The sequence below is a fragment of the Solanum dulcamara genome, chromosome 11 (assembly GCF_947179165.1).
Source record: "Solanum dulcamara chromosome 11, daSolDulc1.2, whole genome shotgun sequence".
In the NCBI taxonomy this organism is placed as follows: Eukaryota; Viridiplantae; Streptophyta; class Magnoliopsida; order Solanales; family Solanaceae; genus Solanum; species Solanum dulcamara.
This window is the reverse complement of record NC_077247.1, coordinates 53,734,558-53,750,850: the sequence shown is the minus strand read 5'-3', so window position 1 is coordinate 53,750,850 and position 16,293 is coordinate 53,734,558. Positions and strand designations below refer to the sequence as shown.

The window sequence follows — 16,293 nt, the reverse complement described above, 5'->3', positions numbered from 1 at the left end:
AATAAAAACAAAGCAAAATAAGTGCCAACTTGTCATTCAGACAACAGAAAACTCTTCATGAGCTATCAATTAGGTTGTAGTGTATTTTCATAAGAGTACATAATGTTGCACAAGGAGCTCAGAAGAAAATCATCTCAATTTACAATTATTGGACAGTAAAGGCCAATTTGCTGCACATTATGCGCTGGCAGTGGCCATGGATTTGCAGAATTGTTTTTCCATTAGCATTTGATTTAAATTAAGCCAAAGCAACAATGTTGCCTTAAGGGTCAGATGGACACCCTTCACACCTTATCATCATGGAACCACCACCTGGTTTCCTTGGGAGATCTGCCATTTCTGCAGTTCTTCACATAGCGGTCATTATCTTCAGGGCGTTGCTGCACAAGTGATGGAAACCAATAAGAACTAAAACTAAAATAAAGCAAGAGAAGCTTGGCAGAACAATGTGCTGTTGTACATATTTAAACAGACAAGGAGGAAATAGGTTCTGACATATTTGGAATAAAAGTTCTTTCTGCATGGTGGATCTCATAAAAGTAACTCAAATTAACAATATTAATATGAATACAGGAAATGCACCTTCACAGTTGAGCTTGACAGCATGGAGAGAATGCTGATGCATATAGAACTGACTGTCATGGCAGGAGACCATGAATCATAAAGAATATCTGCAAGAGATGAAAAGGCTGTTGTCAACTGCTGGTTCTAATGATGCATGTCCAATTTCTATCAGATGTCGAAAAATCTTTCATGAGATGGAAGCTTAGCACTAGCACACCAATTAGTAAACTGCACATGAACCTTGAAGTTTTCACTTCACCCACAGAATAAACAAAAGGACTGCTATATAACAGCATAACAGGAGAGACTAGAGAAAGAAAAACAAAATATGGTATGGGACGTTTACATTTACACTTTTCACCCACAGAATAAACAAAAATCTGCTATATAACAGAATAACAGGAGAAACTAAAGATGGCATTTCAAAGTTTTCCTCTTCTCCAAAGGTCACTTAGGTAAGATGTTACATGAATATGTTTTCTGCAAACCCACATGACAGGAAGAAACTACAGATAGAAAGAAAAAAGTGAAGAAGATGGAATTCGAAAGTTTCCCTCTTCAGCACCATCCTAATTCAGAGTTCACTTAAGGATGAAGTTATGTGAATACGGTTCTACAAACCTGCCCAGTGTATTTGAAAAACCTTTCAGTTTGAATAGGGTAATATGTGATAAAAAAATGAGATCACAGGTCATGTCAACACAAGAGAATTCAGACTCACTACTATTTGTTAACATAAATACAACTTTCACTTAGAGGTAAATAAGAGTAGGTAGGTGAAAGGTTTTCTAATAAATATTGAAGTTTATTTGATACAAAATTTAGTTTTAGGAAATGAAGTTTTATTTTAGTCAATGATTAAGTTAACATATGTACAAGGAAATTCCAACAAAATACCAATTCTTTCTCATGATGAAACATAAGTTAGAAAGAACAGATGAAACATAAGTTATTCCCACGATGATTCAGTTCCAACAAAACGAAACGTTCACCAAATGACCCATTCTTTCTGCTCCTAGTTGGAACTAATTTTGGAATAATTGGACTTCACAAAGCAACTGTGTGCGGATTGCCACTAATCCCACTATTGACACAAGCAGACTCTTGGTTTCCGCTGATACACTCAAGTCAAACAAATAGGCATGGATATGGGTATTTTTATGCCTCTAACAAAATACCAGATACTAGAAAAGAATTGATAGCGGATGCTAGCAAACCTGGTATCATGTTGATGTCAATGTAACATACATCATGAAGGTTAATTCTCCAATGCCGGGTTTTATATACTTGTGAGTCTAGATTCAATGTGTGTGCATTAATGTTTGGAACCCTCCAAAAACATGTTCTCCTAGGATACAAGGGCCATTTAGTTGAGATACGAATAGCATCTCCTCTATTGCATATCATACAACTTTTACACACATTGTAACAACAGTCATTATGGTAAAGATAAGACTATTTTGAAAGATTTTGATAAGATAGACTTCACAAACTGATACAGCACAGTAACTTACTTAAATCACTATTTTAAGCAAGAATTGATGGCAAAAATATTCACCAGAAAAGGAAAAACATAGTAAATAACAACTCACTGATCTCCATAAGACCAGACACGGTATGCCATATTCAAAGCCAAACAGTCATCTTTCAGTTTCTCAAAACTTATTTCAATCTTTGTTTAACCATTATAGGACAGCTGGAAAACATTGTCATTCGTTGATACACAAATTCAATCTATTGTGCCGAATTTTAGCACAACACTGACACCTTTTAATTTGTCTAATGACGAAACTGTTCACATCCGAATTCTAAATGTTGATTGGCTATATCTACTTCTGCTAATTACCGAAGCTAAACTGCTCATTCGCCTAGCACACAACTCCACCTAAGAGGAAGGAAGGGAATTGGTGGAAGTCATGATTTTGATAGTAAGTACAAAGTATGTAACTTTGATCCAAACGAGAATGAACTGGTGTGTAAATGAACCATTATAGAAAGCGCCAAAAAAGTAATCACTTATGTGGTATCATAGTGAATAGTCCAACTTTAAGTTAATACGGCTCTTTGTCAATTAGGCAAGTAAGAAGAAGATTTACCACAATTATGTCACGCAAAAGTAGAAACTGCAGGCATATTAATATAAAAAAAGAAGCTTGTTTTTGGCAGATAAAGGGATTGCTGCTTTTGTAGAACGGTGCTACTATGCTTTTTATCTTAAAAGGAGACAGAAAAATTCAAATTTACTTCAGAATAAAGTAAAATGACTTTTCTGTTTTACTTGTGTGAATCACGACAGTAGAAAGGACCCAAAAACAGACAAAATGAAGAGGCAATGCTTATTCCACTCGTGCAATGCGTAAGAGTCTAAATGTGGTCGGTCCAGTTCTGGTTTGAGCTATTTTGGTTAATATTGTTTGTTTACAATTTGTAGATGGGAAAATTGATCATATTCCCGTTTGGTTTGATTTTTCTGATTTTCCCTTTCCAATTTGGGCATCTTTTTTTGTTTCTTTTGGCCTTCTTATCTGCCATCGTCCTAAATGTTGTCCTTCCAAACTCCTATGTGCAGTGATTGTTCACAACTTCACATCAACCTCCAATTACACAAGTGGATTGTTGAAGAAGTTTAAATGCTACTAGGCTCTATCCCTGATAAGGTATATGAATATGCGAAGCTTATTTAGATATTAATGTGGTTGTCTCTATGGGGCTCAATTACTTGCTCATATCTTCTTCTTCTTCTTTTACCCCTCCCCAAGAGCTCCCACCCTTTTTGCTCCTTTGGTGACTCCAACCCAAAATTCAGGGTTGGAGGTGGAGGGTGGTTGCCATCCGAGTAACCCCTCTTGTCCTTACTCATATCTTTTTTGATAAGTAATGGTAATTTTATTTAAGCAAGTACCAAAAAGGTACTGCAAAAGAATAGTTGCTCGTCTTTTTTAACTAGAAACACACAGACCTCCTACTTCATCAAAAAAAATGAAAACAGAGACCTCCTAATCTTATCTGGGAGCCATGATGCTTGAGAAACGAAAGCAACTTGAAGCTTTGAACCGCATTTTGTTCAGTGATTCAAACTTAATAGATAATGACCAGAATCATGTGAGTAGCCAACTTTCACTTTTCCAGTAATCCTCGAAAAAATTCCAGACGATACCTCAAAATTTTGTTTTTTTGGTTTATTCAGTCATTCTTCTTCTTCCTTTTCTTTCCTTTTACTGAAAACTGATGACCACGACTTATCTTTGGTGGTGATAGAGCCATTAAAGAAGGAGATCTTGTCGTTGGGAACCTAGGATACTTAATCAAATGAAGCCTTAAACCACATCTTGTTGGTGATTCAAGCCACAAGGACAATGATCAGAATCATGCCTAGATATTTTCCATATGATAGCTCAAAAATTATAATTATTCAATTTAGTGGGTTTTTTTCTATCTTTTAGAAAATCAAAAAATTGGATTCTCACAAACGAACTCTGGAAATAAGAATGTACATGTTTGTTGAGGTGCAAGCAAGCTAGCCCAAAAACCATGGTTATCAAAAACAAATAACACTAAGAATGTACACGTTGTCTTTGGTAGTGATATTGATCTTAAAGAAGGAGATCTTGTCAAGCACTTAAACAATTGCACAGCCTTCGATTATAAAGAAGGAAAAGAAAAAGATTTCCTTCCAGAAAGAGCATCACAGTCAAAAGCAGTTACTAAACCCTCAATCCAATGAAAAGGCATACGTTTTTTATAAGTAGCACGAACACCTTTCTCTTTGCTTATGCAATTTCAGAATTGTAAGCTCGGCCTATTGAGTGCCAAATTGGATCTACTCAAAGGAAGTGCAAGAGCTTTCCCCGTGACCTAGGTGATGGTGTTTTGACCAAGTTTAAATTATCATTCTACTCAGACTGTTACAATTTTCAGTTAAAACCGCATAATACAAACTACCCTTAGCAAAGAGAGTTTTACATTAGAAAAGGATTTCTTTTTTGTTATCCGGCGTCGACTATTGCTCCCTTAGAGGGTATGTATAAAGAAATAGAATTGGAATTGAATCAAAATCAGTCAATAAAAAGAAAAATACACTGAGACCATGCAATAATGTTGACATCGTCCAACAATCTACTATTAACACCAATTCTTAGAAAAAAACAAGTTAAAACTCATAAAAGCACTTCAAGCACCACAATACCAAGCATCTAATCTTTAACAGTGAAACAAGTATGCACCAAGAATCATTTACCACATGACCAGGCATAGAAAATCGAACATTTGAACAACATGCAATGACCAAATTAATAAATGTCTCGTGATAGTAAGAATGGAAGATATTTGTTTACATATATAACTACCTAAGCAAATGTGCCCGTTGCTATAGATATGAGGGTGTAACGGAGCTGGTGGCACAAAAATCACCTGCATCAATATGGTAGTCAGCCAAAATAAGTAGGATATGAGTTTCAATAGAAATCTTTAAAAGAAACAACGATCCTTAGACCCCCATAAGAGATAACATCAATCAGTATCAACCGATCACGTACACAAAGGAGTGTTAGCATAGTGGAAGGCCCTACCATCTCCAACTATGAGGTTGGTTATTCAAGTCACCAGGAGAGTGAAGTGATAAAAAAAAAGGCTTGTTTGCTTCTGGATAGAGTAGAGAGGGGTGGGGATGGGAGCTAGGGTTACAATATCAAAAAAGGCACAAAATTGTACCCACCTGCGGAGCTTCCATAGGATAATGTTCTGGAAAATCAACTTGAAGCTGATAGGTTTCATCAGCATAGAGCGTTCCAGGAGCCCCATTCACTTCAATTACCCACCTTCTCACCATAGAACCACATCAATCAAAATTTAATGTAACTATATAGTTATCCTCTATTCCAAAGAAAGCAAAAATGAACAAAGAATCTTTAGTGAATTATTGTACCCCAGATCATAAATTCCAGTGGGGTATAAAGGTAACCATCAAATTCACTGAAAACCCTAATCAAACAAGAAAGAGTGAGACCTTTGAAGATTATCAGTGACTTTATGTTTGAAACCAGCAGGGGGATTGACCTGCCACTCCGCCAACTCTTTCTGGAGTCGATTGCATGCTATCTTGCTTAATGTCTGATCAAGAATCCAACGAAAAAAGAAAAACCCACATCGGAATTACCGGTAACAAAGGGTCAAATAGAGGTAAAATTAAGACACAAAGGCGGAGAAAAAAATAACAAGAGAAGATAAAGATCATATGTATATGCATAAAAAGGCAAAAAGAGAAAGAGATGAGCGAAAGAAGAAGAAGAACCTTGCGAGAAGAGGCGGATGAACCGGACATGACTGGCAGCAGCGTCGGGTCGTCGACGACGATGTCAATGAGAACTATACACACAAATGACAGAACAGAAGAAAAGAAAAGGCTTGAAAAATCATGTATTCACTGGCCCCTCTTCCAATCTTTGTTTTTTTTACTAGGAGTATTTATTACCGTCCACCTTTTACTTCCTTTAGTTGTTTTTTATATTTTGGTTACATTTTACTTCCTTCATTTAGTCGAGTAGCTAACAACTTTTAATAGTTAAAAATTAAAGTGAAAGATAACAGATATCTAACCATATATTAGTTAAGTTTACATGTAAATAAATTGGACTCCACCATTATAAGGAAAAAAAAATCATCCTCTTAAGTTTACTAATACTACTTTTTTCATCTCAATTTATATAGCATATTTTTACATTTTAGTATATGTATATATATAAGAGTAACTTTAGAATTTTGTTTTACTTTTAATGAGATGATTTATTGTTATATAAATGACTAAGAGCCCGTTTGGATGGGCTTAAAAAAGTAACTTTTATGTATAAAGTGCTTTTAGAACTTTAAAGTGCTGAAAGTTATTTTTATAAATAAGCAGTTGAGTGTTTGGATAAAAGTGCTTAAATGAGAAAAATTATGTGAATTTTAGGGTTAAAAGAATAAAAAGGGTAGTTTGGGAATTTAGTTAAAATATAAGGGATATAAAAGTAATTTCCATGGTCAAAGAAAATGACTTTAAGCACTTAGGAAAAAAAAAGTCAGGAATCCTAACTTTTCATTTTTGACTGACTTTAAGAACTTTCTGGCTTAAAGTTAGCATTAGGCAAACACGTCCAAAAGCTGAAAAGGGGCTTTAAGTTGATTTTGACCAACTTAAAGCCAATCCAAACGGGCTCTAAGATATGTTTTGCACCATAAGTTTTAATTTATTTTTAAGAAAAAAAAATTATATGTTATCAAACGATGTCACATAAATTAAAACAAATGAGATAATATATTTTTAAATACTTAAATATCTTTTGCTCTTTTTAACTATGAAAGTATAATGCATATTATTTTCTTATGTATAACAGGTAAATTATTTATTCTTATCTTGAGATGATTAACAAGTTAAAGTTCGAAAAGAGGCTGAGATATATAATTATGAAGCTTTTTGGGGATAAAGTAGTGATCTTTTTGGTGTGATAATTTATGTTTAATAAATCCAAACAAATTAGAGCAGTATTAATTTTTTTTGGCAGATTCGTCTAAGTATATTGTACTGCTCTGTGTTTTGTTTTTACCGGGATGACATCTGGAGTCTGACTAAATTCGAATTGCGCACGGCAGGATCCATTCGAGGGTGGCACCGTTATACAGGAGTTCAAATTCGAGACCTCTGATTAACGGTGAAGCAATTCAATCACTTCAACATAACTCATATTGGTCCCTCCTTTTGTTTATTGCAACTAACTAATAATAATAATCTATAATTGTAAAGTATATAATAAGATGAGAAGAAAAAAAGAGCATTTCAATCCAGAAAATGAGAATAGAATCTATCTTTCCTAGAATATACGAGTAATATATACATTTTAATAAGGGAAAAGGCTCAAATATGTCATTAAACTTTAAGAAAAGATTTATTTATATTATTCGTTAAAAGTTTGATTCACTATATCATTACCATTTGAAAAAAGATTTATCAATATTATTTACTCTCATAAATATCGCATCAATTAAAATTCGATAAATAAATTGAAAAGGATAGGATATGATTCAATGAAATGAGAAAGTGGAATATGTTCTGTCCTACTTCAACTAGCAAAAGATCATCTACTTGCCGATTGGAACAGGTGTTAGGTATCAGTTTTTGTGAACCTAAGCTTTCCTGAAGTTTCCAAGGAACTGCTCTTAAAAAAAAAGTTAATTGTACATCTTCTGAATTATAGATTGATTGATGTTTAGTATAGTAGTTTTAAGTAAGAAAATTTTGGAAATGTCATTATTAAGATATTATATTTTAAATTAGAATGAGATTTTATAAATTTTAATTTTATTAATAAATAGATTAAAAAAAGATAATAAATATATTAATGGTAATATCGAATTACCATTGACTCTAGTTTTAATTTATAAATTAATTAATTATATTTTATTAAGTAATTAAATAGCAATATATTTTTTCTAAATATAGTATTTTATAAATGGTCAGATATATCAATCATTGATTTTCTCATTTAGTTGGACACTATTTTGATTGTTATCAATCTCCTAATTAATAATATCAATCTCTTATTTTAGTTTATCTTTCCTCCTTCTTTCTACGACCTTTTTTTTATTATTTTGAAAATTGATATCATTTTTTCAATTTGAAAATCATTTTTTTTTAATTTAGTATTCTTATTTTTTTTATTTGTTTTATTTTTTAAATCTCTTCTTAATATTCTCACACGATTTTCTTCCTTAATATACCCACGTTAGTTATTTTTTCTTTAAATTTTCATGCACTTTTTTTTACCATTCTTCCTTATTTATCTTCAATACAAATTTTAGGCTTTCATCCATGATTTTAAATTAATTTATTTTTTATATAAATTTTGTAAAGTAACATAATTATCATCAATTCAGAAATTAAATCCCTTATTTTACTCATTTAGTTGATTTATTTGTAACAATAATTCGCATTTACTGTCCTTAATTTTCTCAATTAGTTGATGCGGTTAGATATTCAGATTTATTATTTAAATATATAAAGAATTAATTAAAATGGAATAAAAAAGGATAATGAATTTTAGTTATCATAAAATCTAGAATTACCATCAATTCAAGAATTAAACCCCTTATTTTTCGCATTCAGTTGATTTAGTTGTAACAGTAATTCACATTTACTATCCTTAATTTTCTCAATTAGTTGTGCAGAACATTCTGTATTGTGTGTGAAATTTATTTGAATTTGGAATATACAAGTTTTTATTCATCACTGTATGAGATTTAGTTAAAATTTAAATTCCAGAAGTGTTTGTATAAAACTTGTGTATAACAATGAATGAAATTTGTATCTAAGTAATAAATTTGAGTATGAAAGTTGTCAGAATTTGTAAATCCAATGAAACCACACTTATTAAATATGATTAGTGTTGAAAATATTCAAAATATACAAATTTCATATCAAAGATCATAATAAAATTTTAAAATATAATGATGTTTAAAAAAAGATCAAAGTATGAAAATTTCATACAAAAGATTATAATTAGATTTTAAAATATAATCACGTGTAAATATAATGATGTTAAAAAAAAATCAAAGTATAAAATTTTATATCAATATCATTAACGGAACAATGATTCAATATTGAAAAAATATTCAAAATATACAAATTTCACACCAACATTGTACACATAAACAAAAACTTTAAAAATTCAATAAAGACTACTGAATTATTACTCTGATTAATAAATAATGTGTATAAGAACTTATAAATTACTTATTATTTTGTTTAGTTATTTTTGCAGGTGTATACAGTTGAAATCCTATTAAAATTCATTACTCACTATACTTTCATGCCATAAAATTGTTAGCTGTTGAAGCCACGCTTATTAAATATGATTAACGGTGAAAATATTCAACATATATTGATTTCATACCAAGATCATAATCAAATTTTAAAATATAATGAAGTTGAAAAAAGATCAAAGTATACAAATTTCATGATATTATCATACACAGTAAAAAAGGTTCAGTTGAAAAATATTCAAATTATACAAATTTCATACCAAGATCACTATCAGATATGTTATACCAGAAAATATTTGTATTAAATTAGAAGCCATATGTTATAAAACAACAAATACACTTCCATAAATCATTCTCATACGTAAAATAAACAGTATTTAGAAATAACACAAAATAAAATCAAAAAACATAATATGTTTTGTTGTTTTATTAGAAAAAACGCACTAATACTAGAATACAAAAGCAACAAAGGAGTCCATTCTTTATCTGGCGCAGGTTTTTTTTGATTTCGGCGTGGGATACTTCGTGGTGTCCGGAGCCTGTTCAATTTCATGATAAATAAAAAAAATTATTAAGTTCAATCCAATTTTGGGTAATTATAAAACAAACATAAAATTAGGACTATGATATATAAACTGTAATCATATCAGTTACATGTCTTTTATATACAAATTTCATACAAAAAAACTACTATATACTTATCATATTACGCCAACTTCATACCATTTACAGTTCAATAAAAATACACATAATAGAACTACAAAAACTATCATAATTATACAAGTTTAAATGCAGCAATGAAAGATATTTCATTATAACTTGATGTCAACACAATTGAAAGTAAATATCAAACCTAATGACAAATATATAAACAATATAGCTAAGTCACACGACTTTCATACTAATCACATGCCAAGTCTATAAAAATTTCATGCCACTTTCCTACCATTTAGGGTACATATTTCAATTCAAAGTTATATGTCAATTTTATTTCAATTTCATGTTATTTCATATCTGGAGCACATTCTATGCCAAAAAATAATATATATTTAAAATATAACTATGAAATACACAATAAAAAATATAGTCTGTAATAACAATAAACAATCTAAAAATATACAAAATGTATACCAGAATCATCCCATTTTCACCAAAAAAAAATATCAAGACATAAATTGTACCAATTGCATAACAACTTCATACAACTTTCATAATAGGGGTATGCATAAAAAAATTAAAAAGAATTTGTTCATAAATATAAATATCTTCACAACATGTTTGACTTTTTTTTATTCGAGGATTTTTGAATCCTTCAATGTTGAACTATTGGGTCTTTTTCTAGAGGGTTTGAAGGTTCATCATTTTCCAGAATCTTTGCCTTTTTTGATTTATTCTACTTACGAAATCTGAATCTGAAAAATCGGATGAGTGAGATTCTAACATCTTCCCTTTTTTTTTTCTTTGTTCTTTACTTGAGTTTTCTTCTTGTTGGATGTAATCTTCGGAGGAGTTGGATTCTTCTTTTGACGAGTTGGATTCTCAAAAGAACCATTGAAATCGTGTTGAACACAAAATGTTTTGAAATGGAGTGAAAACTGTTTTGAATGAAGTTGAAGAAAGAAGGTAATGTAGAAAGAGAAAGAAAAACTGAAAACTACACGACAAAGGTAGAAATCAGAATGTAACAATCCCTTTCAACATAATTATCTCCTAATAAAGGTAAAAATCAGAATATAACAATCTCTCTTCACATAATTATCTCCTATTAATTATGTTCTAAATAAATATATTAAAAAAAATTTAATTTAAACAAATTTTAACTAAATACAGATATGTTAAGATCTGTAAATAAAATGTTATAAGTAGTAAATACTTAAAACTGCATTTAAAACTTGTAATGTTGACTCTTAAATACATACATGGTGTGATTTTTTCTATTTTAAATTATTGTCGCGGTGAATAAAATAAGAAAAATAAGATTGAAATGGTTTGGATATGTAAAAATGAAGTGTGTGAATATACTTATAAGAATATTTTTAAATCAAATTATTGACCTATGATATTTTTATTAAATTTCACATAATTTAATTTTTATTTTATTTTTTTCCGGAATATTAAATGATGTCAAATGAGGTGTCTCCAAAGCTATTTAAGGGAAAGTGAAACTGCAAAGTATCAGCCAATATGATACCATTTATTCCAATTCCTTCACAAGCGTGACCGCAAGGAAAAGTTGCACTTCATTTCATTAGGAAGTAATGAATCTGGATTAATTCACACTAAGTTAATTTCCGTAAGTTCTCGTATAATATTCGTACGGCAAACATGGAATTTCATTACTTACGTGTAATTAAAGTTTTTATTATTATTTCTCATATGATATTTAATATTCAAATTGAAATTCGATTAATTTAAATTTATGTAAAAAAAAATACGTGATTTTTTCATAATAAAACTCAAAAAGCATATAACTATCTTAACTTTAATTTAATAAACATTAGAATAAGAATATATATCACTTAAATTAAAGTGATTAGAATACAGAAAAACTAAATTTAAAGAGAACCCCAAAACCTGAATATCGAACGAAATAGTAGTAGGACCGGGTTTTTTTAATCCTTCCAAAGGCGCCGAATCCAGTTCGCCAGATTGGTTGTGGCCATTCGTAGCCCTATCCAAACTCTTCAACCACAACAAACACAAACCAAAAATGGCGTCTTCTCTATCGACCATGTTGAGTCAACCTCCATGTGCCGTGCACATCAAATTCCCTAAACAATATTCTGTCAGATTCCTTTGTTCGAAGCTTCTAGAAGTTCAATCAACCTCCTGTCGCCTCCGCCACCGCACTTCAAACACTCTTCGAAGGAGTTCTACATTCTCTATAAAGATGTCTAGGAATTTCTCGCAGTTTCACTGTCGCACTTGTTTAACAAGCAAGGACCAAATTCCAAGCCTCCGCGACTTCATACCCAAAGCTACTCAGACTGTTCCTGCTTCCGATGTTCAGCCAGAGTAAGTTCCTTTCTTTCCTTTGTCTCATTTTACACCCTTTATGTGTGATTAACGTGCTGCCATTCTATGTTGGCTAGAGAAACAATTTAATCTGGTTTTAGGTGATGTTTTCTGAGTATTTACCGTCCTGATGAACTAAAGAGGTTGCCTTTGAGATGTTAGGCTCAACCTTATTCGGGTTAAAACCTGAAGTCAAATCGTTTGCTATCCCTGCTTGTAGAAAAAAAAAATCCATCTGAAAACTACCTTATGTCCTTAATATGAACCTTTTCTGTCTTTGTTACAATGATGCTCCCTTGATCAATTGGCTGCATTAAGGAGAGCCAACAGCGGCACCACTCTTGTCTAGGACCTCACAAGTACCTGTGAGGTTCTTAACTACCATAATTGTGTGTCGCATTTTGGTCAAATATTGTCGATACACATTTGACAATTTTGGATGTCTGCCAATATGAATGATAATCGTGTTCATCCATGCTAAAGGGCCTCACTATTACCTCTTAGCTTATCTCGTAACGACGCTTCTGATTGTGTTGAAGTCTGAATTCTTCTTTATCATCTTTCCCTTAATACCGATTTAGATTTTCCTTTGAATGTACATATTATCCTTCAAAGTCCACAGTTGCTTGTGCAAGTTGAAACTAAGTGTCATTGAAATAGTGATGAAAAGAAAGCTGTGAATAGGAATTGAAAAGGGAAAAAAAGAAAAGAAAAAGGGGGGCATGGAAAGATTATGAGACGATCTCCTTCTCAAGTAACTTATGCCTTCATACTAAGAAATTGAGGTCATCAGTGCGAGCAAATTTTTTATTAGAGTAGAATAAAGGTATTGAACAGTTTGTTTGTAATGCTGTCTTCTGGTTGCCACTTATCTTTGATATATCAAGCTCCACAAAAACTATTAGGAGCTATTTGAGCAAATAATTGCATGGAAATCCAATTATTCAAACTAAAGGGAAGCAGAAAAGTTTCAACTCAAAACCTACAAACCCAGAACTGTCGGAAAACTTGAAACATTCTAATTGGGTGTTACTGAATGGGATAATTCAATATTTTAGTTGGTAGAGCTACTGAAGTGTGATCTATCATCAATTTTATATGATAATGGTTCTTTATGTTTCTAATTTTCTATGATTCTATAAAGGATATATAACTTTATCTTCATTCATAGTGCCAAATTAGTTATCTTTGTTTTTATCAGAATTGGGTGTTCTTTTGCTGTAGGCCTGTGATGATATCTGATGTTATGCCTAGAGGACGCATCTATCATGAAACTTATGGATGTCAAATGAATGTCAATGATATGGAGATTGTTTTATCCATCATGAAAAATGCTGGATACACTGAAAGTGTGGAAGTCCCAGAAAATGCTGAGATAATATTTATAAATACTTGTGCTATAAGGGACAATGCAGAACTTAAGGTTTGGCAGAGGCTCAATTATTTTTGGTTTCTTAAGAGGCAATGGAAGAGCAATGTGGCCTCTGGAAGGTCACAGTCCGCACATCCTCCCAAAGTAGTTGTGCTCGGGTGTATGGCTGAGAGGTTGAAGGACAAAATATTGGATGCAGATAAGATGGTTGACGTAGTTTGTGGACCTGATGCTTATCGAGACTTGCCACGTCTGTTGGAAGAAGTGGACTATGGTCAAAAAGGTATCAATACTCTACTTTCACTTGAAGAAACTTACGCAGATATTAATCCAGTTCGCATCTCCAAAAATTCTATATCTGCTTTTGTATCTGTGATGAGGGGTTGCAATAATATGTGCTCATTCTGCATTGTCCCCTTCACTAGAGGGAGAGAACGGTCTCGCCCAGTGGAATCAATTATGAAAGAGGTCGCTGAACTTTGGAAAGAGGGAGTGAAAGAGGTTACGCTTCTTGGCCAAAATGTAAATAGCTATAATGATACATCTGGAGTTGAAAATCTGGATGAACCAGCAGTCAGTTGGGAACTTAGTGATGGATTCTCCAGCATGTGTAAAGTAAAACATGTGGGTCTACGGTTTGCTGATCTCCTAGATAGACTTGCCGTAGAATTTCCTGAAATGCGGTTCAGATACACTTCCCCACATCCTAAAGATTTTCCAGATGATTTGTTGTACGTAATGCGGGACAGGTACAATATCTGCAAAAGCATTCATCTGCCAGCACAGTCAGGCAGCAGTGCAGTGCTTGAAAGAATGCGTCGTGGATACACCCGCGAAGTATACTTGGATCTTGTGAAGAAGATAAGGGATATAATTCCGGATATTTGCATAAGCAGCGACTTCATATGTGGTAAGATCTCATTCCATTGTGTTTTCTTAACTACAGGGACCTCACTTAAGGCCGAGCACGCATGCTACAGTATTCTATAATCCGACATGGTCTGTTACTTCAGGTTTTCGGGAAATATGTGTATTTTCTTTTCCAGTTATTTTATGATACTTCAATGTTTAGTTTATTCTTTTTTCAAGAATAAGTGTCGACTATACAAAGAGTTGCTACAGCTTTTTATAAGTATTTACACAAGACGAGCTGACTACTTCTGCTTCCTGACTTACTCGCATTGAGAAATTGATCTGAATTATTCTAATGTCATGAGAGGACTGACTGTTCATTTTTAATAGGCAGATGGCATTACATAGGAGCTATACAATATCACTTATTTGGCTTTTAATTCTTTTGATACATTTCTTTCAGGTTTCTGTGGAGAAACGGAAGAGGATCACAAAGACACACTAAGCCTCGTAAAGACTGTTTGTTATGATGTGGCATACATGTTTGCTTACAGCATGAGAGAGAAAACACATGCCCACAGAAAATATGTTGATGATGTTCCTGAAGATGTGAAGCAGAGGCGGCTCACAGAACTAATAGAGGTTTTTCGTGGGAGTAAAGGTCAGTGCTATGACGCTAAAATTGGCACTCTCCAACTTGTGTTAGTTGAAGGGCCCAATAAGAGAGCCCCAGACACAGAGTTAATTGGTAAGAGCGACAGAGGCCATAGGGTATCATTTACGAACCTGCCTATCCCAGATAAGGTTGATAATAATGGAAAGCGCAATCCAAAGGTTGGTGATTATGTTGAAGTACACATAACGAACTCCACAAGGGCATCAGTGTTTGGAGAAGCACTTGCTATAACCAAATTAAGCTCATTTTACAACACTTTACATGAAGAAGCTGTTGCCTTTGCCAGCAGAACTTAAGCTATTATTAAAGCTTCTGTACTACAATTTGCTCTTCCATTCCATCTTGCCTTTCTTTTGAAATCGCAGAGTATTGTTCATAGTTGTAGCATTCATTGTTCATAGTTGTAGCATTCATGGTAGCTTAAAGATCTTTTCCTTCCATACTGGAGCTTTATATCTGGCTGTTCCAGATAGCTCCGGCCGCAGAGAGCAGTCATTTTTGAGCTGGTTAGTTTTCAGGATTCAAATCTTCAAACAAGATCTCTGAGCCTCTTGTTAGCTTAATAATATTTGAAAATCTGTTGCTATTCACTAGTTTGGAGGGAATTCTGAAAATTTTGATCCCGATAATAGTTATGATAACCTTATCAAACTGTCTTTCACAAGTTGAAACTTTGTCTGGCCATTAACAGTACCTTACAGATAAAACCTAAAGGCATATTAATCAAAATGAACTATGCTGGCTTCACATGTAGCATACAAAGCCTGTGTCCCCCCCCCCTCCCCCACCCCCCCCTCTCTACTAGGTGTAGTGTTGATTCAAAACTCGTATTTGTTTTAAGAAATTTAAAATTCATCGAAAAGTATAAATTATTTATTTGAATTCAATAACTTAAAAGATTACAATGTGGAACTCATAAGGTTCAAATTCTAGCTCGGATAACACTTTCCTACCACTTAGAGTGCATATTTCAATTCAAAGTTATCTGGAGCACATTCTATGCCAAAAAATAATATATATT

The 16,293-nt window shown here is 32.7% G+C and overlaps 2 protein-coding genes and 1 long non-coding RNA gene across 4 annotated transcripts; 1 reads left to right on the top strand and 2 right to left on the bottom strand.

Annotated features, from left to right (window-relative positions):
* Positions 1–35: 35 nt before the first annotated feature.
* Positions 36–6,013, bottom strand: LOC129873883 (probable ubiquitin-conjugating enzyme E2 18). Its single transcript, XM_055949069.1, has 6 exons — positions 5,855–6,013; positions 5,570–5,673; positions 5,279–5,381; positions 4,911–4,974; positions 583–671; positions 36–380 (listed from the first exon to the last, which is right to left on the bottom strand). Exons 1-6 carry the CDS (start codon positions 5,882–5,884, stop codon positions 285–287), a joined length of 486 nt encoding a protein of 161 aa, XP_055805044.1. The 5' UTR covers positions 5,885–6,013; the 3' UTR covers positions 36–284.
* On the bottom strand, positions 1,491–4,087 carry LOC129873884 (uncharacterized). The gene is made up of 2 exons (XR_008762807.1): positions 3,722–4,087; positions 1,491–1,912 (listed from the first exon to the last, which is right to left on the bottom strand). It is a non-coding gene; the product is annotated as an uncharacterized LOC129873884 (long non-coding RNA).
* Positions 6,014–11,954: 5,941 nt separating the features above from the next.
* Positions 11,955–15,668, top strand: LOC129874091 (CDK5RAP1-like protein). 2 transcript variants are annotated; one of them, XM_055949315.1, is made up of 3 exons: positions 11,955–12,372; positions 13,597–14,654; positions 15,060–15,668. In XM_055949315.1, exons 1-3 carry the CDS (start codon positions 12,068–12,070, stop codon positions 15,566–15,568), a joined length of 1,872 nt encoding a protein of 623 aa, XP_055805290.1. In that variant the 5' UTR covers positions 11,955–12,067; the 3' UTR covers positions 15,569–15,668. The 2 variants fall into 2 exon arrangements, with proteins under 2 accessions (XP_055805290.1, XP_055805291.1); XM_055949316.1 differs by having other exon boundaries at positions 12,291–12,372; positions 13,574–14,654.
* Positions 15,669–16,293: the final 625 nt, after the last annotated feature.